This window comes from Pipistrellus hanaki (genome assembly GCF_964339955.1).
Source record: "Pipistrellus hanaki genome assembly, chromosome: 2".
NCBI lineage: Eukaryota > Metazoa > Chordata > Mammalia > Chiroptera > Vespertilionidae > Pipistrellus > Pipistrellus hanaki.
In genome coordinates this window covers 120,597,431-120,621,176 of record NC_140504.1, presented here as the reverse complement: position 1 = coordinate 120,621,176, position 23,746 = coordinate 120,597,431, and the positions used below count along the sequence as shown (strand labels likewise).

The 23,746-nt window shown below is 42.8% G+C and overlaps 1 protein-coding gene across 1 annotated transcript in view; it reads left to right on the top strand.

Annotated features, from left to right (window-relative positions):
- Positions 1–11,955: 11,955 nt before the first annotated feature.
- NEDD9 (neural precursor cell expressed, developmentally down-regulated 9) overlaps positions 11,956–23,746 on the top strand; it is a 43,410-nt gene continuing 31,619 nt past the window's right edge. The window contains exon 1 of the mRNA XM_084872693.1: positions 11,956–12,120. Within this exon, the coding sequence (XP_084728819.1) occupies positions 12,109–12,120 (12 nt within the window). The 5' untranslated portion in view covers positions 11,956–12,108. The remainder of the gene's footprint in view (positions 12,121–23,746) is intronic.

Sequence of the window (23,746 nt, the reverse complement as noted above, 5' to 3'; positions counted from 1 at the left end):
AAGCTCTGGTTCATCTAGGTTCCTGAAAACAAGCATGTTTGTTGCCTTAGGAAGTGGGCTGTCTTAGAACAAACTTCCAAAATGGTTGGGTCCAAAAGCACAGACAATAGGATCAGGGCTTTTGCCATGCCAGCTAGCTTTGCTTCTTTTTGCATGTGGACTCATTCTCTCTTACTTTAGACACTCCCCACAAAGAGAAAAAAAAAAGATATTTACTGCCAAGCTTAGATTTATAGTTTATGATCCAAAGAAAAAGAAGCCCTGTCCATCACAACCTTTATTTACAAAATCTCACACTGCCTCCTTTTGAGTCCCACGCTGATTTCTTGGACCACTCACTGTGGACAAGATTATACATTCATGTCCTATCAGATGTGACAGACCAACCCTGAGTGGTGTTTGGGGATCTCCATTAGTGGATGAATAGAAAGGAGGATATTTGTGTCATAAATATTGAGGGTCTAAAATTGACATGGCATGTGGGAAGTAGGGGGGAAAAGAAGAAGAAAGAAACAAAAAATAACCTGAACTTTTGATTCTAGGTACCTAGGACAATGGTGGCATCATAAAAAGAAATAGTTAAAAGTAGACAGTGTTTCATTGGAAAGTTCATATGTGAAATTGGCATCATAAATAGAAACATAATAGTTAATGGTAGATACTGTTTCATTGGGAATTTTTTATGTGTAATGGCCAGGGTTCTTCGGAGAAACAGAAACAATAGACCAATAGGATATGAGAGAGAGAGAGAGAGAGAGAGAGAGAGAGAGAGAGAGAGAGAGAGAGAGAGAGAGAGAGAGAGAGAGAGGTTGACTTTAAGGAATTGGCTCACATGATTGTGGAAGCTGACAAGTCCAAAATGTGCAGAGCAGCTGTCAAGCTGGAGACCCAGGGAGGAGTTGATGTTGTAACTTGAACACAAAGGCTCTCTGGAGCAGTTTTCTCCTCCTAGAGCAGTGATTCCCAAAGTGTGGTACGCGTACCCCCAGGGGTATGGGAAGAGTTTGGTGGGAGTATGCACTGCACCGTGCTTAGCTGCACCTAATTATACGTTCTGCGCCTAATTCTATGAGGGTTACTCAGCGTTACAAAAATTATAGAAGGGGTACACATATGTCAAAAGTTTGGGAAACACTGTCCTAGAGAAACAGACTGCTGTTTCCTCTTTACGCTTTCACCTGATTAAATGAGGCCCATCCACATGTTAGAGGGTAATTTGCTTTACTCAAAGTCTCTGACTTTTTAGCTGTTCTTAGCTAAAAATATATCTTCACAATAACATCTACACTCGTATTTAACCCACTATCTGGGTACATTGGCCTAGCTCAATTGACATATAATTAACTGTCACAATTTGTACATATGCGGAGTTTCTGAGAAGACTCTAGAGTATTTCAGTGCAGGAGAAACTGAGAGTTTGGAATTCAAACCATAGGTCAGGAAATGTGATCGTCATCACATAGAAATGAGAAGAGAAGTCATGGAAGACAATCAGAAAAAGGAGAGAATCCGGAAGGGAAAGGGCTGTGGGTAGAACCTTGGGGAGAGTCTACCTGAGAAGAAGACAGAGGAATATTGATGAGAATAGAAGAGAGAACCCAAGGAGGGAGCCGAAGAAGAGACTGTTTCTAGACAGGGGTGGTGGAAAATGCCCAGAGTGAGAAGATGAGGGGGACACAAGAGGCCCCCACTCCTTCCTGGATTGGGGGGTCTGAAGCTGTGCTCCTCCATATGGGACCTGCTCTGCTCACACCCCACACAAGTCACACCTGCACAGGCCACACCCCGACACAAGTCACACCTGCACAGGCCACACCCCCGCATAGGCCACACTCTTGCACAGGCCACACCCCCGCATAGGCCACTATGAGAGCGACACTGGGAGGGAGCCCTTCACAGCTCTGACAGCAATTAGACAGGACTCATTTTACATCAGTTGAACTGTGTAATAGTAACAACAAACAAAGCTTGTTTTTTATTTCATTTTTTTAGCTACATTTTGACAGTTTTCATTCCACCACTTCACTTTTACAAAAGACCTATATTAGTACCTGTTTTCACTAACCTAAGGAAATATGCAGAAGTTTTCACTTTTATGAATTCAGGGAAAAGGCTCAAGTAGCATTCAGCGTGTGTTCTGCATGAGCTGTTACAGAGGCAGTGAGCACCCTGAGCCAGGAGAGTGGTGATGCCAGCTCCGGCCTGGGAATGGCACTTAGAGCTCCAAACTGTCTGTGAACTCTGGGCTTTCTCTCCATTTATTTGTGCACCTGTTAGCAATCACTTCTTCACTGTATGCCATTTCTGTTTCATAGGACCACTCTGCTTTCGGATAGTGGGGGAAACCAGTATGCCATGAATTGGGAATGGAAAACATTGTACTTTATGGTGGAGAACTTGAGATCACTGGCCTGGATGGTGATCGATGGAATGGATGGCAGGACCAGAGGCAAAGAGGTTTGAGTGTGAGGCCGGACTGTCCACCTTCTGATCCTGGCATTTGAAAGGAGACCACTTGGTCTGATGTTGGGAGAAGGAGAGGTGGCAAAGGGAAGGCCCTGAAGGACTAGAGAGTGCATTGATGGACCATGCTCACTCACCCACATAATAAACTAGGAAAGTCTCGAGTTCTTTCCGAATCATTTGGCAGCAAAGCCTGACCTGGATTGGCCTGAGGTGATGCATAGTCTTTACTTACCCCACTTGATATGTACCCTACTGGTGCATCCAACAGCCAAAATATGAATGAGTTTGCATATGAGATGCTGGCTGGGGTCCACAGGGAGTTTTGTAGTATGTGGTGTGGATGCTAAATCAGTTTCTAAAATCTGAAATATTCTGAATTCCACAACTCATCTGGCCTCCAGGTTTTTGAACAAGAAACTGTGTATCGGTATTTAGATGTGAATGTACTTGTAGAGAGCAGGATGTGAAAGATTAAGGGTGCAAATGAGAGAAGGGAGAGTTGGGTGGCTGAATCTCAGCATGGGCTGGAGCGGGAAGAATAAAAAACACATTGCTGCTGGGTACGGAGGGAAGAGTTTTTCTGGCTGACCAGAGCTTCACAGGAGATGGCTTTTGGAGATGTGGAGTGATTCTGAGATGGCAAATCGAAAGCTGGGGAACATGTGGCCCCTGTCTTCTTAGGGCAGGAAGAGCAAAAGCCTCGTTTCTTCTCCCAACTCTCCACCCACCCGGAGACCCAAAGCTCCAAAGACTAGTTAGAGCATGAGTCATGAGAGCCACAGGCGATGAAGTTCAAGATAGCCCTTGCAACACCCCCTTGTCTACATCCTCTAGTCTGAAATCACAGGGTTCCAGGACTTAAGCAAATTAAGGGAACTTATACTTAACATCTGTAAGCCTCAGTGGTGTGAGTGAGTTGGCCCGAGAGTTTGGTGCACGCTCATTAGCAGGGCTTCCCTTCGGCTTCTCTTATACAGGAGGGAACCACTCTTTATTTCTCCGTTTCAGTGGGCAGAACGGAATGCGCTCTCCGCACTCCACACAGAAAGTCCAGGGTGGATGCTGGCGTATGCACCACCGCCCACGCCCAGGCCCACGCTGGAGAAGCATTCCTCCAGCAGACAAAATAAAAGGTTGCTGAGAGCTGGAGCACTTTGTTTGCTCTTTAAAATGAACCAAACTCTGTACGAGCTTGGATTGAACAGTGTGGGTTGTGCTGTGTCCCCACAATACATTCCTTTCATCCTGCCGCCCCCAACCCCCACCCCAGGCCCTGCATTACTCAGATTCCTTTGCCTCATCAGCGCCAGCTGGCGGCCGCCTGGGCTGGCCAGACAGTCCAGATGCCCTGGGACAGAGCCTGCTGGTCATTGGCTGGCCTCAGCTGATGAGAGCTGTGAGGGACAGGAGGCAGCCTTTCTTGGAGAACTGGGTCAGCTAGCCTCTTTTAGGGCCCCAGGGGGAATAACATGGCCAAAAAACAAAGAAATGGTTTACCCAGTGCCTCCAGGAAAGGGGTATTTTGCTATCTAAAACACCCACCCCGTGCTCCCCTATTCTTTCCCATCCCACCTCCACCCAGGAGGGATACGGATGCAGGATGTGGAAGGTGATTTTCAATGGCCAGTGTGTCTGCAGAATGCTAAAGCTCAATAGTAGATGGGAAACAGAGCAGACAGCCCCATCCAGGAACTTTGGACACACAGTTCTCTGCTTATTCCACTTAGACTGTAGCAAAAAGCGGAGTGTGGGAAGGGGCTGCAAAGTTCTAGCTCATTAGGTCATGCTATCATGTCACAGCATATATTTGATCATACTAGGTATGTGAGGAAGAGTCTGGAAGACATTTCAAATTTGAGACCATATAAAGGAAGAACAGAAGTTAGCAAGAAGGAAATGTGCTGTCTTTGCCCCTTCTTACTTCATACATATTATATAGCACATTTATTGTGTTGGGCAGTGTCTTTAGAAAGAGTAGAGGGCCATCCTCCATCCAGTCATAGAATCCTGTTTATTTGGTCATAGCGGATCATGTTGACCTTTGTAAAAATCCAGTCTAAAGTTTCTACCAGCAGAAGAGATTTCCATGTCGGTTTCATGTAACGAATTGTTTACTTGGACAAACTAAAGCACGCAATAGCAGAGCAGATTTGGGAGCCCTACTAGTGTTTCATGGCTAGAGAAAACAGGAGAGAGCCTTTGCCAGGCAGTCTGCACAATTTTATTATTAAACTCCTTTTATTCCACTGAACTTCATTCCTTGGCCCAGCTGCATACATATAAATAGTAGAAATCTCAGTCTTTGCACATTTATGAAGATAAATAAACCTAAATCTTTATCATGAGCTTCTAATTTTTCACATAATTTTACCTCTAAATTAACTCCCTCAAATACTAAATGTTAAAGCAGAGCCTCACAATTGCTTGTCATATTTCAGGGGAGTTGAGTTTACAGAACGTACAATTTGATCTGTTACACTGTTTAGTTCTTTGGGGGGAAAGGTGGTGATTAAGTCTTCCAAAGTTATAATAACACTATTTTATATGTACTAGTATATTTATAACATCAAGAAGTTCACAGTTTTTCTGAAATCAAGTTAAGGTATTGCCCACAATCACCCCATTTATAGGGATCTACATGAGTGACACAGTATTACATGCATTATTTCATGGTTAATCAAGGACTGAGAGGGGCCTACAACACTCAATATGAGCACTTCACCCTCGCTTTGACGAAAAGCAACCTGAGAGAGTTGGGATGGAAGGCATAAAGCAGTGGGAAGCGGGGTGAGGGAAGGAGGTGGTAGTTTTTTAAAGGGCAGTAACAATGACACACTGTTGCCTGAGTGAAAAGGGTCAGTGAGACCTAGTAAAGTCTTCCCAGTGTGGGAACCCACTACATCATGCAGGAAAGAGAAAGCCAGAGGAATCATTTCTAATCTCTGTTGGTGAGAGCCACACCCAACCCCAGGTGGCTCCCCATTGAGTGAGAATAAGAAATAAATCAGGGAGGAACCAAATCAGAATTAATTTGGAAATCATGAGTCAACAAGCCTTTGTAGTAAACACCCCCTGCAGGAACACATATTTTAAAACAATTCCTTTAAACAGCTCTTTCAGAAAACAGAGTTTCTTCCTAGGACCCTGTTTCTCTGTTGCTTAAAAACAGGGAGGGAGTGTGGTTGAGTGGACTTCCTGGGGTCTCTTGTGCCAAAATGTTAGTGGAAGGAAACATCAATGAAAACTCCATTCCATGGCACAAAGAAGCAAGCACCAGAGGCTGTTCTCGAAGCTTCTTTCTAATAATAGACGTTCATTCAGACCAAGATCGTGACCAGCTCAACAGATAAAAGGGCGCTGTTGCCTGGAGTGAGAGGTGTTGTTGCCCCTACATCTGAGAGTCACTTATGTTTCCCACGTTGACATCAGGGAAGGCTGGGCACATGGACAAGAAACGGGGCTTTGAGAAGACATTAGATGAAATTCAGTTACCTATATAGGTGCAGAGGGGGATACAACTGAAGAAAAGACAGAATCCATTTCTACACGTTGCTTAAATCTCCTTGTGGAAAGGAATTCTCCCGGTGAAATAGTACAAGGCAATAATTAAGCACTAAATGATATGCTACACATGTAAAATTGTATGCAGAATTATAGGATTCCTTTTAATGTGTAGATTCCAAAACCTCACACCAGACCAACTGAATCCAACTGAATGGGGAGAAGTCTGAGCATTCAAGGTTGCTTTTTAAGGGAGGTCAGATTTGGGAAGCGCTGTGGTCTTAGGTGATGAGAGACATAGAAGGTGGTTGGGAGAACATCAACAATGGAGAGATTTTTCTAGGAGATAATTGATGAAGAAGATGAAGTTCAAAGGGGTGCCAAGATGTGATATAGCTAAGCGGACCCATGAAAGGAGGGCAGTCTAGGCAAGAAGGACTCCACACAGATAGCCTTCAAAGTGCCAGGGAGTAAGGGGGTGTGTGACTGTATGCACCCTGTTAGCTCTAGTCACCACACAGGAACAATACCTGTTCCTCAGTTAGTCTTAGTCCCACTGGGGTGAAGACGCTACCTTACTGAACTGACTTGGACAACCAAGGCATCCAGAGGAAGCCTGGGGCATACAGCAGACCACGCGCTCAGAAGCCAGAAAGCCTGTGCTCACAGGTCAGACCTGCCATTCCCCTGCCTGTTACTTTGTGCCGGGTGTAGTTTTGTGACATGTAAAATTTACCTCAGAGGGTTGTTGTATTAAATGAATACTTAAAAACTGATATTTGTGAATATCTAGCCCAGGACCTGGCACCGGGGAGAGTTTCAATCAAGGCTGAATAAGCCAGGGCCCAGTGGGTTGAAGAAGAAAACTCTCAAGGGCTTATCTTTGTTTGAGGAGGTTTATTGAGCTTTGTAGAATTAAGTAGTTGCTGCCTCATTTTATTTTTTAAAAGAACTTTGGTCTATGTAGACTTTTTTACAAACCAGTATCAAGCCCAGCCAGTGTTGCTCAGTGGTTGAGCATCAACCTATGAACCAGGAGATCATGGTTCAATTCCAGGTTAAGGCACATGCCCGGGTTGTGGGCTCAATCTCAATAGGGGGTATGCAGGAGGCACTGATCAATGATTCTCTCTCATCATTAATTTTTTGGCTGTGCAGTCTACACATCTGATTCAACTCACACAAGTTTGTCATTGCAGTTCAAGACAAAGGTAAATGAATAGGTGCCTGTGTTGCAATGAAACTTTAAAAACACTGAAATTTGAATTTCACATATTTTTCGCATCTCATGAAATAGTGTTCTTTTGATTTTTCCCCAACCATTTAAAAATGTAAAATCTGTTCTTTGCTCATAGGTCATAGGAAAATAGGCATCTGCAAACCATAGTTTTCTAACTGACCCCTGTCCAAGAGGCGGAACTGGCACGTGCCTCCAGTTGGTTCTGAAAAGGTGCATGTTAGCTCCACTTCTAATACATGTACACTGCACTGCTGCCTTAAACATGGCTTCCTTTCCTGGGCTCCATGCAGAACCTCCAGACAACACACTTCCTTTGAAGTTACATTTATCCTCTTATTTATTCATTCAGCGATAATTTAAGCACCTATAAGGTATAAGCCTGCACAGTGTTAAATAAGACAGCACCTGGTCCCTTTGGGGTTCACCCTAAAACTAGAGAAGCAAACATCAACAAATCATTATGGCCTGGCTGGTGTGGCTCAGTTGATTGAGTGTCATCCTGTGCACCAAAGAGAGGCTGGTTCGATTCCTTGTCAGGGCACATACCTAGGTTTTGGGTTCAGTCCCCCGTTGGGGTACATGTGGGAGGCAGCTGATCAAAGTTTCTCTCTCACATGTTTCTCTCTCTCTCTCCCTTCCTCTCTCTAAAATCAGTAAAAAACTATTTTAAAAAATCATTATGGTACAATGTGATAATAGGCCAGGTTCCAAGTACATAGTAAAGGGAAGGAGGAATTGGTTCTGAAAGGCGGAGGTGGACAGGGTGGGGGGTGTGGACAAGGAAGCACAAAAGAGTCAGTGTCAGCTCAGCTGGACAGCAGAGGAGAGAAGGGAGGACATCCTCAGCAGAGGCACCGTCTATGCAAAGTCAGGCCGGCACACGCATGTCTTGGATTCAATGAGTCCTCTCCCACCCCTTCCCCATGTGGCTAGAGTGTGGGATGTGGGTGGAAAGATATAGTGGGAGATGAGTCCAAAATGGGAGGGTGGGCTCAGATTACAATCCACAGTGCAGTGTGCAGATTTTGTGCTTTAAGGCACTAAAGTGTCTCCTGGAGGTTTTTAAACATAGTAGTAATGTGATCTGCTCTGTAACTCTAGAAATTAAACAGGTAGCAGTGTGGGAGCAGGGAGAGATTTCAGGCAGGAAAATTACAAGGAACGACTGTACTAAAGCAAAGGAGACACAGAGGACTGCCGGAAAGCACTGATTGTGGTCCTGATGCACGTGGGGGCTGGTATAAGGTGCCCACCCTCAGAGCAACGACTTTATCCTCCGTATGAGAGCTGAACCGAATGGCTTCTGAGGTCGCTTCCCTGCCCTCACATGCTCTGACTCTGCCCTTTTCTCTTAGAGATCCGCCACACAGGCCCCTCCCAAGGGGTGGACCGGAGAATCTCTTCCCTTTAGCATCCTCTCTTTTTTTTTGCTGTATCCGTGCTAGTGGCAGCTGGAAAATCGTTTGGACAGCATTCGATGCCATTGCCCTTGCTCCTGCCTACACATGAGCGTTTTGGGAGACAGAGTCCTTGGCAGACAAGCAGGCAGGTGGCAAGGCTGAGGGCGGAGAGAGTGCTGGTGAGCCCATTTTAGCCCACGGGGAGTACTGGGGTGATTCCATAAACCGATCAACAGCACTGATATAGCATGATTTAAACAGTATTTTTGCCCCCAAAATCTCAGGTAATCAATGGAGGAAATGTTGTTTCTCTATTCATTGAGAGATTTTGTGTTTCCTCAAAGGATCTTGAAGAAAAAAAATTCTAGATGACGTTAATGAAGTAAAACTACCTGCATGATATGAACTGCATGAAGACCGGAACACAGTGTTTTAACTAATAGGCTGCAGTCCTTAAGTGTTTAAGCAAAGGATAAAACAGAGAAACAGATCACAGCATTCTCACTCACAAGGCTCCAGTGACTCACAAAGCCCCAGTCACACTCAGGAGAAAATTCGAACTGCCACCACCTACCTCTCTGAGCTTGCCCTCTCCGGGCCTCTCCTGAGTGCCCCCCTCGGGCACCTGGACTGCTTGCTGTTCTCAAACACACCAAGCTCTTTCCTCCTCAAGCCCTAACCAAGGGTCATGCCCTCTGTCTAGAATGTTCTTTTCCCTGGTCTTTGAGTGGATCCCTCGTGTTATTCAGATTTCTGATGTAATATTACCTCCTAAGAGAGACTTATCTGATCATTCTCTCTAAAGTAAAACATGGGCTGTTTTTCTCTAGCAATTTTCCCTCAATTTTCCTTCATTTATTTCCCCAAAACAATACTGTAGATTCATTTAATTATTGTCTTCCACTCCCACTAGACTGTAAGCTCCATGCAGGGAAGAACCCATCTGAGCTGCTGAGTGTTCTCCCCACAGGGACCAGCACCCGGCACAGGGCAGTGCTCAGTTGGTATTTGTTAAGTGAGAAAGCTGCCCTGTGAAAGGAGGGGCACACAGATGAGGGGATCCACCCCCTTTTTCCTAATGCCTACCACATGTGTCTATAAGTCTAGTGGTAATCATATTCCAATTAATAAGCTAATTAAATATTTATATTATTTACATACTATATTTAACAATGTGATGTAATGTGTTAATAAAGTAAAGTGTAATATTAAAATTATTATTAATAATGGTAATGATCATAAACAGCCATTTATTTAGGTCTTGCTATGTGCCAAGTACTATCAACTTCTATCCACATTATCTCATTTAATCCTCATGATAACCCTAGCAGGTAGATATTATTAGTTTCTCAATGTATATTTCAGGACACCAAAATCAGAATTTAAGAAATCTGTTAATGTTCTAACACAACTTTATCTGCCTCCAATACCCTTGTGCTTCACTTTATATAATTAAAATTCCAGTGACCCAAACCATCTTGAAATGAATTTCAGGTAGACTTTTAAGTGTCTTACTGAACAGACAGAAACAGGAAAGTGGGAGGACCACTTGGTATGAATTAAACTTTCCAACTAGAGAATTAGATGACAAAAGGCCCTAAGAGATGCTTTGGGACACTATTTGAAAGCAGTAAAATGGGGTGAGACACTACTCAATGGTACTCATCAAACAAAACAGAAGGAGGGTTCAATTTTACTGTGTAGGAAACCAGAGGAATGTTATCTAGATCTCCTGGAGGTCGAGAGACTCATCTTACAGATGGGACGGCCTTTGTCTAATCCAGGCAGACTCGGAAAAGTTTCCTGCAAAATAACGACTCTCCCATGGGTCTGTGGAACTGCTCAGAAAATCTTCGCAATGCCTATGATGCATGCTTAATTAGTGTTCTGAAAGACCTTGAAAAGTCACTCGGGCTCATTTTCACTCAAGGCTAAATTAGGAAAATCGAGGCCTGGTGGGTGCCAGAACCAGTATTATGACTGCCTGTCCAGAGAACAGGTACCACATTAAATTTTGAACTGAACTGTGAGCCCTGGATCTGGAAACCACTTTTGTGGGGCAGCTGTTCTCCTGTGCTTTTTGCTTAGATTATAAAAGTAATGTTGATCCATTGAGAATTTCAGAGGGCTAAGGGAGACAAATCAAACAGATTCTGGTCCAACTTGGCCAGGAAAAAAAATAAGGACTGCGTTTTCCATCCCAAGCGTGTACTCTGGTTGGTGTCCGTCCCACTCAGGGACAGCTGTTTGTCTGCACTCAGCATGTCTGAATCCTGAGGCCCACTGGAGAGGAATTGTCCCTCACCTCTCTGTCCTTCAGAAAAGTTGCCGAAGGTGACCGTTTCTGTCTTTTCCTGCGTAATGGCTTTCTCTACAGAAATCATGAAGCTGAACCAAATGTTCTGTGCTTCACTGGAGAGAGACTGGTCTCTTTAACCAGGCTCATCAAACAGCATTTTGTTGTTGTTGTTGTCCCCCAGATAATAAGCGTTGTTGGGTTAATGGGCCATCTTCAGGAGAGAGGTCAGAAGGAAAAATTGCAGTGTTAGAGCTGGAGCGAGAAATGCCAACCATCAAAGAGCATAGTACTCAATAGACAGTGATGATCTATAGGGCGTGCACTGGCCAGCCCCATCTGAGGGGTCACAGCTAACCTTTATCCTCAGCAAAGTCAGAGACGGTCGCTGAATGGGGCTGACACTTCATTCTGTGAGGCCCTCATGAGAAGCTGGCCAGGGAAATCCTGGTGCCTGGGCTGGGGAGTTCCTTTCACTGAGGGAGAATTGTATTCTGGCTCCTTGCAGGCTGACGTCGCAAGTACTTTGAACACTGAAAAGAACAAAAAAAGCAAACAGCCACACAAAAAAAGGGAGGGAGGGAGGAGAGGAGAGCTAGAGAGATATCAGCAGGGGTAGTTAGTAAAAAGGGGCCCGGAGACAGAAAACCTTTTGTTCCCCAGAGTTCGTTTCATGTAGAGATTGTGAGGTGAATAGCTTTCAGATGAAATGGGTTTATGAAGGAGTTGCTAGGTCACAGGAAGCACGACTTTCAGACTGCTCTGTGAATTCGATTTCTTTAAAACTTAGGTTAATCTTAAGAATGTATCTCCTTTTCCCCCCGTTTATTTTTGGGGGGCGTTGGAGTAACGTTGGGAACGGTTCCCCACGCTCTTTTATTTCCACCCTTTCTTTTCATATGTAAGAAGACATGATCACATTACAAGTTCTTTGTCAGGAATTTTCATAAGAAGTGGGCGGGGCATCTCATTACCTTGGCCCACTAGCCAATGGCGGGGCGGTATGCAAATGAAGTCCGTGCTAGGCCCGCCTCGGTCAAAACAGCGAGCTCAGAAGCTCTGGGGCTGAGCTCCGCTGCGGCTGACACACCGGCCCGGCCCGGCGGCTCCCTTTCCGTTAGCGCTGCACTCCATGGCGGGGCGGCCTCCTGCTTCATGCAGACTAACTAGTGTGTAGGAGAACGGCTCAACTCACCGCCGCCGAGATGAAGTATAAGGTAAGAGTGTGCCTTTTACATAGGATGTGTGTGTGTGTGTGTATGTGTGTGTGTTTCCTACTGTGACAACTCTGCAGAGTACCCCCCTGTGTGCCCGAGAGGGTTCTGAGATGGGTCTCAGTCACTGAGGTTGACATACAAGCCAGCGGGCAGGACCCAGGCTCAGATCCACTCCCGGAGGGAGTTCACTGTACCCCCGAATCCATCTCCTCTGAAAACGCTGGAGACTCGGTCTGAGAGCCGTAGAACAGTAGGGCGTAGGGCAGAGGGTGCCTGGCTTACCGCGGGGCACGCATTGGCTCAGGTCTCCCAGCTCCCCCAGGCCCGGCCCCCGCTGTCTGGGGGAGCCCGCCTGGGAGATGGAATGAGAGAGGAGTCAGCCCTGCTGAGTCTCAGGCTCCTGAAGCGGTTTTCAGCCTGTGTTTAAAAGCGCTTGGTCTGGGAAGCAGTTTGTCTTGTGTACTTTTGGTGGGAGAGATGAAAAGCCCCAGGTACTACTGTAACAGCTGATGGTGAAGAATTTTGATTGACATCCTTAAATGATGTTGGTTATAAGAACAAATGGGCGTTTGCCATGTCTTGAAAACACTTTTTGTTGGCATTTGAATGGACTGAGGGTCTGAAGGCTGAGGTCAGTTTGTTGTCCCTGAAGTTTGCAGAGTGCCATAACCCTTTGGCAGCATTTCCGCCCCATGCATTTACGCCAGTTTTGTGTGTTTATTCTTGGCAAAAGGATTATAACTTGCTCAGCGTATCCCATTTTAAGTCAACCCCCGTTTAGGAGGCAAGCAGCTCCCAGGGACACTGTACCACAGCAGATTGCAATGAATAGGGTGTGAATTTTCCGTGGAGTATAAATATTCCTATTCTAGAATAGATACAACTCCTAGTACTTTTTTTTTTTAAGTGCTATTATTAAAATGAACTCTGGCTTGGTGGCTGTGCTTTTGGACTGACAGTGTGTACTACCTGCCTGACCTTCAGGACTGTGCAAGCTGGGAGCTACTTTGCTTTCCCTCTAAGTTATGTAGCTTCGGGCCCATCCTTTTTTAATGTGATGTTGTAAATACTTGGATCTGGCTAATAGCCACTAGCTAACCTCAGTGATCAATGTTTTGTTCAAAAGTTATAAATCTTACTCAAAGCTCTAAATCTAAGTGGTGAATGCCTTTGCTTATAAAATCCGAGTTTCAGTTCTTGAAATTTGGAGACACAGGTATCAGTTATCACTCTACTATCAGCTTTCCAATATCTGCTTCAATAGGAAAGATTAGAGGAATGGATAATCTTAATATTTGACTTCGAGATGCAACCAGAAACAAACCCTTCCATCTGACAGGAAAGTTCTCTTAATGTTGTCATCGTCCTGCCCCCCCCTCCCCTTCCCGCCACAGTTTCCTTATTCAGACCAATGAGAGGACTAGACAGTGCTTAGCCAGCAGTGAGTCTGCCCCCCCTCTCCCTGTTGCTGAGCTTTAGTTCATAAAAATTGGCTTGCAGGGAAAAAAGAGAAAATATGTTTGTATATTTATTATTGGAAAGTATAAATGACTGCGATTAAGAATGAGCGCTGCGATCTAAAAGTGACAAAGTCTAAAGTCACTTTTATTCATTCAGTGACCTCCTCATATTTTGCTTTACTCTGACGGAACGGAAAGAAAACATCATAGCAACAGATGATGTAAGTTATGATTGGCATTCAGGGAGAAACCCTGCCTCTCAACCGGGTCTTACTAGTGTTGAATTCCCTGCCAAGTGAGGTAAATACACGATTTTTATTAGGTTGTGGACACTTTCACCAGATAAAAATACTGACTTCTCCCACTGACCAAATGACAGATTGACACCTTGCAGTGACTACGAAATGAGCCAATAGCTGAAGCAATCGACTTTCCTTTTCTTATCAGCCTGTTTTTTCTCTAGTTAATAAGAGACAACTTTAAGGAGAGGTTTTGTAATTTTAAGTAGGAGATGACACAAAGGTGGAGGAGTTATAAATAACATTTCTTAAGACACCGTGACAATACACGGTGTCTTTAATACATTGTCATCTTTAATTCTCCCAATAACTCTATGATGTGGGTATGATTATACTCATTTTCAAATGTGAAATTATGGTATAGAGAGGCTAAGTAATTTATCCAAAGCCACACAGCTAAAAAAAAAAAAAAAAAAAAAAAAAAAAAGTGATGGAGCTGAGATTTGAACCAAGTCTATTTGGTCCCAGAACTTGTGTCTTAAAATCTAGAGAAAAGAACCATCTGTGACTTCTCTAAAGTATCCTCTGCGACTGCTGTTTTCTTCTCCCAGGAAATTTCAGACTGTTTCTTAGAAACTATTCCAGCAGGTTAGAGTCTTTGTTGTTGGTGGTGGATTTGTTTTTGTTTCATAGTTACTTGTTTAATTTGATCCACGTAGGTAATAAAAAGCCAGATAATTATTAGTGTAAATTCCTGGATTCAGAAATTATCTTTTAAACACTGTGTTGTGCTACACACTGTAAGTTTAGCACAGACTTAAAAATGGTCACTGGGAGATTTGTAATCCAGCTGCTATAAAATTTTGTTAAACTAGATTATCTGGTTTGGCTACTTCAGGGATCGGTCTTAACTGGACAACAACCAAACCTGCAGTCATTTTGCACTTACATACAGCTCCAGTCAGCCAGCTATGTGTTTACAATAATCTTGAAATTGTGGAATGTAAGCTATTACTTTGGTAAACATTTTTGGTTAGCACCTACCTAGTCTATTTTTATTTAATTACGTGCTTTTTATTTGTTCTTAGGAAGACGGTACATACTCAATATTCCATTTATCTTAAAGGATTCAGTCTGAGGTTCTGATGATAAATTATGGGGGAGGGGGATGTTACTAAGAGTTTTCCACAAGCCCCTCTGAATATAGAGCATGTTCTGGAGTGGGGGGAGGGGCTGTGGCTTGCTCAGGGAAGGCTTTCCTCCTGAGGGTCTGGAGGTGGAGGTGAATGTGGCTGCTGTCTGCCAGGAAATGATTGAAGGGCCAGTGCTCAGCTGTGTTTGAGCAGAGGCTGGAGAGCAGCCCATTCTGTGCAGGCCCAGGCCTGGTCAGTGCTCTCAGCAGGCACTGTTGGTATGAACTCCAATGGCTGAGCAGCTTTTGTGGCTTTGCCAAATTTTTGAACACTTATGTGCCTCCATTAAAATTCCAAATAATTTATCTAATCTATCATTCAAAAAATTAATTCTTAAGTGTTTGGACTGAAGTTAGAGAAAAAAAATAATTGAGGGTCTTCGATTTAGTCAATATGGTCATTTATGATTCCCAGTTCTTTCCTTGCTTTGACATTTTGGTTTTCATTTCTTTATTCTCTTCTAGATGACTCATTGTACCCAATTCAAATTAGAAATTCCCTCCCATACACACATTTTTAAATCTTATGTGAAATAAATTTAAGAGCACTAAAAAATGCTTTGAAAAATCCTCACTTAATTATTGGTCTTATTTATTTATTGAGCAAACCATTTTGGAGCTAAATGACTTACCTACACAGAGATGAAAGTCTTTGTAGAGCTGAAGATGTTCTGATAACAGTTGGAACATACCAAGATGCCTTTAGCATCTTTTTCTTGCTGGGATATACATTGGTTGTCTTCTCAGAATTCATCAGTGGCTTCCTGTCTGCACCCCTCCCCCCGAGACTTCTAAAAACAACTTCCTCTTAAATCTCCTTTGCAAATTCCCTCCCCTCTTTGCCCTCATTGGCTCTCATTTTTTCATTCAGTCATTTCTTATGCTTTCCTAATAGCTGACTTCTGTAGGGGTTGCCTTCCTCCTACATGCAGACGTGACATTGTCAAAGTGCATCCTCTTTTGACTCTGGTTTGGGAAATCCTGGTTTCCTGCTGTTCCCTGATTCATTTGCCCTGTCTCCTTTCCATCTCTGTGACTTTGTTGGTCTGTCACTTCCCACAGGTCAAGTATCCTCATCCATCCTCCTCTCTATGAAGCAATCAAAAGCCCAAACCTTTCTCTCCTTGACTGCCTTATAATCCCCACAATGGGCTTTTTCACCTCTATCCTACCTTGTTAGCACTACCTAACTTATTAACCCCTTTCCATCAAATTACTATCTAAATGATACCTGTAACTCACATGGTTTACCACTGGAGCTATCCGTCCAGCTTTTTTTTTTTTTATCCTAACTGGGAATCAAACCAGTGACCTTTCAGTGCACAGGATAGCGCTCAACCAACTGAACCACACTGGCCAGCGTCAGCTTTTTCTTTTTTTTAACATTCAGTGTTATTTTTAGTTTCAGGTGTAGGGGACTGTCCAGCTTTAAGTAAACCCCATTGAACACAAGAAATAAAGGGTGACCTTATTTGTATGTAGAGGCAGGATGATAAACAAGTCGCTGAATAAAAAGTATGATCTAGGATCTGTTGCCTTGAGGCAGCAGGGCCTTGGTCTTATATATTCTTGTAGTAAAGACTAGAGTGTGGGCTTTGAGGGAAGACATTACTTCTTGTGATTTAATACTCTGTACCTTGGGCAAGTTAAGCTCTCTGAGCCTCGGTTTTCTTATCTAAAAATAGAGATTTTAGCTGCCTCATTCTATTGTTCCAAGGCCTAAACAAGAGAATATATAAATATAAAATACTATGACTCCTGGCATGTAGTATGTAGACAATGCCAGTCGACTCCAGCTCTCCTCATACAGTAGATGTTCAATAGATGTTGAAAGAATAGTGTGGACTCAAGACTTGGGAAAAGAATTATGTCAAATCCCAGTTACTAGGTTAAGATGGTTGAGTATTGTTGAGTATTCCATTGGCTTGGATGTGTAGGGTAGAAACACAAATGCCACACATAGAAAATTATCAGTCCACTTATGCACCCTCTTACTAATATATTAATGACTTGGTATCTTCACTGCTATTAATAACATTTGGTCTTCCTGTAATTACAGGACCTTGATCATAGTACATATTCAGCAAATATTGAATTACATAAAATACTTATACAAATAGCCACTAAAAATGTCTTAATGCTGTATGGCATAATGGAAAGAACATGGACTTATTGCAAATACCACTTTGGTTACTTTCTAACAATATACAGGCAAGCTACTTCAGCCTCTGTTTCTTCATTTATAAATATGGGATTTATCAAATACATGTCTTATCAGATAGCTGTAAGGAAATGAGATATGAAAATCTTTTTCAGCTTTTATCACATAGTAGGCATTTTAAAATAGTAGCTATTATGGTGCATTATAAGATATATATATACAGATATATAGATATACAAGCATTATATAGATAAAATTTTAAGAGGAAACATCACAAGGATTGTTTTCCCAAAACAAAAATACTAGTGAGCAAAAGAAACAATAATCACTTAAAAAAAAAATCAAAGGTGAAATGCAAAGGTGGTGAGTTGCTGGCTACAGAAATTCATGGTAAACTATATCCCTTATCCTATCACAGTCAACTAGTATGAGTTTATGGAAAGTAAAAGGTCTTGGTTATCTATTTTTAGATCCCTTTTAGGGTTAGAAAGAAACCTGAACAAATTGGTTTCAAATGCCAGTCACTAGGACCATAGCATTGCTCTGCAGTAACATATAGACTTAATTATCAAGCCTCGTTGCCAAGATAAACAAACAGGGCCACTGGGAAGAAATACTACATTTCCAACTTAAAATGCCAGAGAAGAGCTGCTGGTTTCCTAGGCAATGGATGATTGCAAAAACAATGAGCTTTGAAAGGGGACCCCTCCCCCCAAAAAACTGTTTATACTTTGTCAACAACACCCCCTCCATCTTATTTACTTTGAACATTCCAGTCATCTCCCTGCGGTAATTCGTGCTGGTTAATGAGGACTCTGCATGCCTGGGGAACATGACAGCCTCCCCACAAGTCTATCTTCCCCCGGAATCTTCATTTCTAGATAAATGGGCCTTGTTGGTGACCTTTTCCAACCTCCACTAGAACGTAGTTGTAGAGGGCAATTGATCCAGGTAGACTGAGGCCTGGACTTTAAGGAAGACAGAACAGGCACTCTAGAAAATGTGATGGAGAATGACAGTGGTTTTTCCTGGTTAAGGTAGGGGGTAGGGCAGCTGATTATGGAGATATTGAAATTGCCAGAGGAATGTTTTCAGTATATGCCCAGGCCCCACCATTGGCTGCTAAACGCCACTTTATTCTTTAAAAAGAGCTAGTCCCTTCCCCCCTCCTACCTTCCCAACCATTAATGGTGCTAAATAGTGTTGAAGTAGGTGATTCATAATCCTTAATTCAAAGACTGGGGCCCTTGATTTGGGGGTGTCTTATTTCTTTGTAAATCTTGGTTTATATGCTGCAAATGAGAACTCCTCCTGATAGTTCTAATATGTCAAGGTCATTGTTATGTTACCAAAAAGGTTCCTTATGTGGAATGTTGATGTTTATGCTTACCAGAAATAAAGATTGAGCAACCATGAATATGTAAAAGTGCAAGCATTGCACAAAAGCGTTTGATAGCTCCTTTTGAGTTTAATTCCTTTCTTTACTCTTCATGTGTGTGGGGGGAGGATTATTTGTGAAACTTAATAGAAAGTTGCAGCAACCAAAAGGCATATAAGGTTAAGATTTGAACCAGATCTTTCTATTTATAAAAGCAATAAGTATTTAGGCCAGATGATGTGTCATTCATTTTTCCTCAATTTCTTTTAGTTATGTGGAAACCCTATGCTATCTCTTTTGTGAATTAGCCTTAATCTCATTGATTTGTGGTAGTCAGTTTGAAACTTAGTATTTCACCCCATCCCATCCCCAAGAGATGTGGCTGAATCCTGTAGGCTTTTCTGTCCCCAGACTGCACTACACTGAAAGAATGAGCTTGGATACCCCAGGCCACCAGCTCCCAATCCCCAATATTCATAAGAAGCAGTCTGGGAAGGTGGTAAAGTGGACTTCCAGACGCTCCAGGCTTCTTGGCATTCAGAGTCTTTAGTATCTAACAGTAATCTGTTAGTAATCTGTCAATGAGTTGTTTTGTGTGTGTGTGTGTGTGTGTGTGTGTGTGTGTGTGTTTGGGGGGGGGTGCGCGCGCGCACGTGTGTGTGTGTGTGTGTGTGTGTGTGTGTGTTACTAAACTTTTGTGGTGTAACTTAGAGTTTGGCAAGAAATGAATTGATGGACCAGCAGGATTTCAGTGCTACCACAACATTATTGACATAGAAGCATTTTGAGGTCCTCTTTCCCTTGAGTGCTCCCCTAGGATAGAACTTACATGTTATTTTTTCATTCTCCAACCTTCTCACTCAGAGCTAACTGTGATGAACACACCCTTGAATGGGGGTCAGGAGAGACAACAATAGGAATACAGTTAGCCCAACAGCAGTCCTTCTCTTAATAACCCCATTCACTGTGAAGCTGGGATTGTACACAGTCTTTGAGAGGCCCACATGCTTTTGGAATATATCTCGTTTCCTTGTAAAGATCATCTTGTCATTTAGAGAACGTGTCGATTGACTGAATCAAAGACTCTTATCAGTACCTATCTTTTTTGCTCTCAAATCCTAAATTCAACCAAGTCAGACCTGTTAGTAAGAGATGTACTTAAACACCTATCTTTTCTTTTTCTTTTAAAACATATGTAATTTCTGTGGGTTTGTATCCATGTCTCAAAAACCCTAAAAATGGGACATATGGTCTGACAATGGGAAGGATATTTGAAACTGGGACAGTCTTGGGAAGTTGAGGAACACATGGTCACTCTAGACCATCAACATGAGCTGCTCTGGCCATTAGTCACTGTCAAGCGTGTTATCTCTTTTCCCTTATGTTAGCCTCTTGACAGCTTCTTTTATCTAAGAAGCTTTTTTAAAAAGTGGATGCAAGCAAATTTTTTACCTTTACTCGTAAGTAACAAGGTGGTCCTTTTCTTTTTCCTTGCAGAAATAGGCATCGCTGGAAATGATGGGAAGCCTGCTTTGCAGTGTGGGCTGGTGCAGAGAGCACCTGAGAGCATTAAGCAGCGGGGGATTGTATTTCAGTTGTTCTTGTTTCAAACCTGGCGAGGTAGCTCTGAGCCTCATAGCCTGCAGCGTCTGACCAAGCCTCCTGCTCCCTTATTAAGATCTTAATTACAGACGCAGCTTACTTCATTGCTGGAGGGAAAGAATTTAGTTTCTCTGAACTGTGTCTGTTTTTTGGTGTGGCAGGTGTAATCATGATGAGATCACTGCTGTTTTATTTTCTCCTCCTGGAGGAATTTTTTTTGAGGAGGAGGAGTACAGTTCTTAAGACAATTTCATGAGCTCATAATAGTGCAGTAATAACTGTGCTGTGATTTTATAGAGACCCTTATGAAGAAATCAGAGTGTTTTGCATATATAATTTCATGTCTCCTCCTAATATCATTATAAAGAACATGTTCATTATCCCCATTTTGAAGATGGGGAAACAGAGGCACAAAAGGCAGTGTAATTTTGTTGTCATTAGTCTTCCAATATGAGGACCACTACTTAGCTCTGTTAATTCAGTTTAGTGTCCATTCCTCTGTCCAGGGTTTCGCATCAGGGACATTTGGGGCTGGATAAGCCTTTGTTGTGGGGGGCTGTCCTGTGTCTTGCAGGGTATGTGCCAGTGTCCCTGGCCTCTGCCCACTAGCTATCACACACACACACACCCCAAAAATGTCTCCTAACATTGCCAAATGTCACCTGGGAAGACAAAATCCCTTCTAGTTAAGAATCACTGGCCTAATCTCCCAACTTTCGTCTGCTTAAAAATAGTTGTCTTACTGGTTTGATGTGATAGAAGCACAAAAATACAATTGCAGAACTGTTTGCCATAATTTGATCATGACCCAGGCTGAGCTTTATGTAACAGGATCTAACCAAAAAGAAACTTCCCCTTATATGCTTAGCACCAATTTGTTGAGCAAATACCACAAAATATTAAGAAGCAGGAGGTTTCCCTCAGGTCACATGTAAAACCATCAGGCCACAGGAAGACAGAGTTCAGAGAATTAAGTTTGCCACAGAGACAGTCTGATATATATATATATATAGTTGTCTACATAATGCATTTAGAAGTGAACCTTAAAGAAAACTATTTTATTATCATGAACTGGTGTTTATCTACTTATGGGAGCTTATCTGTATACCTAGCCATTGAGCAATGCATTTGGAGGTTTTTCTTATTCCATTTGCTCCTATCATCTTTCTCTCTTTTGTAGTCGAAAAGCTGCAGTATCTAAAGATCTTTCTTGAAACACCTGTGCAATTGCAATGGTGACAGCATGTGATTGCAACACCCTCTTAGCCACATGTGCTGATCCATGTTTTAAAACTCTGAGGACCTCACAAGTGGGATACTAGCAATCAGGCTCCAAATCTAGATCAAGGGAATCTAAAAGAGTTCCAATGAGCCTTGGCATCCAAGTTACATCAGTTGGGTTCTGGCTGGGAGACAGGTAATGGTTGCCAGGAATTGTATGTATTTGTACTGGTATTGTATTTAGATATTGCTACTGTATCATATTATCCTATATAATAAAAGGCCAGGACCATAAGTGTAATGACCAGAACAACCACTTGACCAGTCACCTGGAGGTGCATTGACCACCTCTCTGTCCCTCCCCCATCCTACCCCTCTCCTCCCCGATTCCAGCATGGCAAACAGAGGAGTGGGGGGTGGCAGCAGGGCGGGACTATTGAGTGGCAACGAGAGAACATCAGAGTATCGTGGAGCGTCTCAGGGTGGCAGGGCAGCGAGCATCGCAGAGCACTGTGGTGTGGGTCATGGGGCATGGGGGTGGGGGGGACATCAGACATGGCCCTGATTGCAGGCTAGGCCTAGGGATCCTACTTGCACACAGTTTTGTGCACTGAGCCGCTAGTATTTAGATATAAATTAAGACATTGGGGGCTGCATACCTTGGTGCAAATACTTTATTAGGTGTTATAACTTGTATGTTTTGACTTTTGAGAAATGATGTGAGTTTTGTAAATACACTCTACTATGATGGAATGGAGTCTCCTATTCCTTTATACAATTCTCATTTTGCTTCCCTAAGTACCTGGAGGTTGGAGGGATTTGTCTAGACAGGCAGATAGATGTGATCTGGTGCCAACACTGTCATGTTGGCTGAAATCCAGATGGTTGTTTTATTGTTAATAAAACCTATCTTTTGGGTGAGTGGGTGTCAGGCCTTCATCATTATATGGCGCCTGTCAGATTTATCTAGGGACAGAACCCTGAAAAGAGTTTGTGCCTGCCCCATGTTTTTGATCCTTTGCCAATAAGCTATGCTTAAATCTATCAAAACCAGGCAATCCAGGACAAATGCTTATAAATTCCAAGGCTTACTAGCAACAGAACTAAATTCTAAGATGGAAAAGGTTCTCAAGAAGCACATCCTGATCCAGTAGAAAAAATCCTAGGTTAAGAGGGGACCCAGATGCTATTTCTGGCAGCTAATCTAATAGAAGACCCTCTGGGTTGTAAAACAAGAAGATTGGGTTAAAATGATCTCTAAGGTTCCTTCTTAGTCTGAAATTCTAGTCTAGTTCGTTCTGGTCAAGTTGTGGGTAACTTCTGGTTCTAATACTCACAGAAACCTCAGTATCTGTCCACCTTCTTTAAGACACTCAGAAGTTGCTTAGATCAATCGCAAAGACCACAGAAGAGTGGGAAATTGAACTCTTAAAGACATATACATCATTTATGATCATTAGACTTGTTATGAAAATGCTAATTTATTTTTCCCAAATACTTTCATTAATCAAATTCATCCTCCATGACTGACCAAGAAATAATAGAAGGGGACTATGACGTCACACATATACACTCACACATGCATACCGACCTACCAGTCCATTTGTCATTGTTTTTATATGAAAGAGAGAATTTGCTCAGGGCTTTTGTTGGCATCCTGATAAACAAAACTCAGCATATAAATGTTTCTGTCCTGTATCAACCTTAAATCAAGGGAGAATAGATGACATTAGTTCCCGGGCGGGAAAAGAAAGGAACCCAGCATTTGAAGAAACACTTTTTAAATCTCACATCTATGTTGTTCATATCATATTACCAAATCTGGCCAGACAGATATTTCTGAGATCTAAATATCTAAATTTACAAAGAACATCAGGTCTTCTCACCAACTCTTTAAGAAGCAGTGTCACTTGGGCATATGAACCACCAAAGTAATGCTGGGTTCTGAATGATCCCTCATTGAAGAGAAATAGATCAATATGGAAGAAATGTTAGATTCCCAAACCTGGGAGCCTTCGGGGCCACCACACACAGGGCACACTCCGTCCGTGCGTGTGGGGGCTGCTGCATATGAAAGTATTTTGGAGAGGCAACTGTCTGATGTCACATTCTTAAAGTATCTCCCACTCAAAAATGCACAAAGAAAATGCTATGGATACAGTTCATAAGGCTGGAAAATCTAAGAAAACTTAAGGACTTGTGGCAGAGTAAATGACATGAAGAATCAGAGAGGGTCCAAGGTACTCAGATAAACTTTGTATACATCATAGCAATTTAGAAAATTAAAACCATTGACTGAAATGTGGTCTAGGTGCCAGAACTGTCTTTGGTGGCAGTATTGGATGCTCCTCACGTGATCAGCAGCACAAGGGA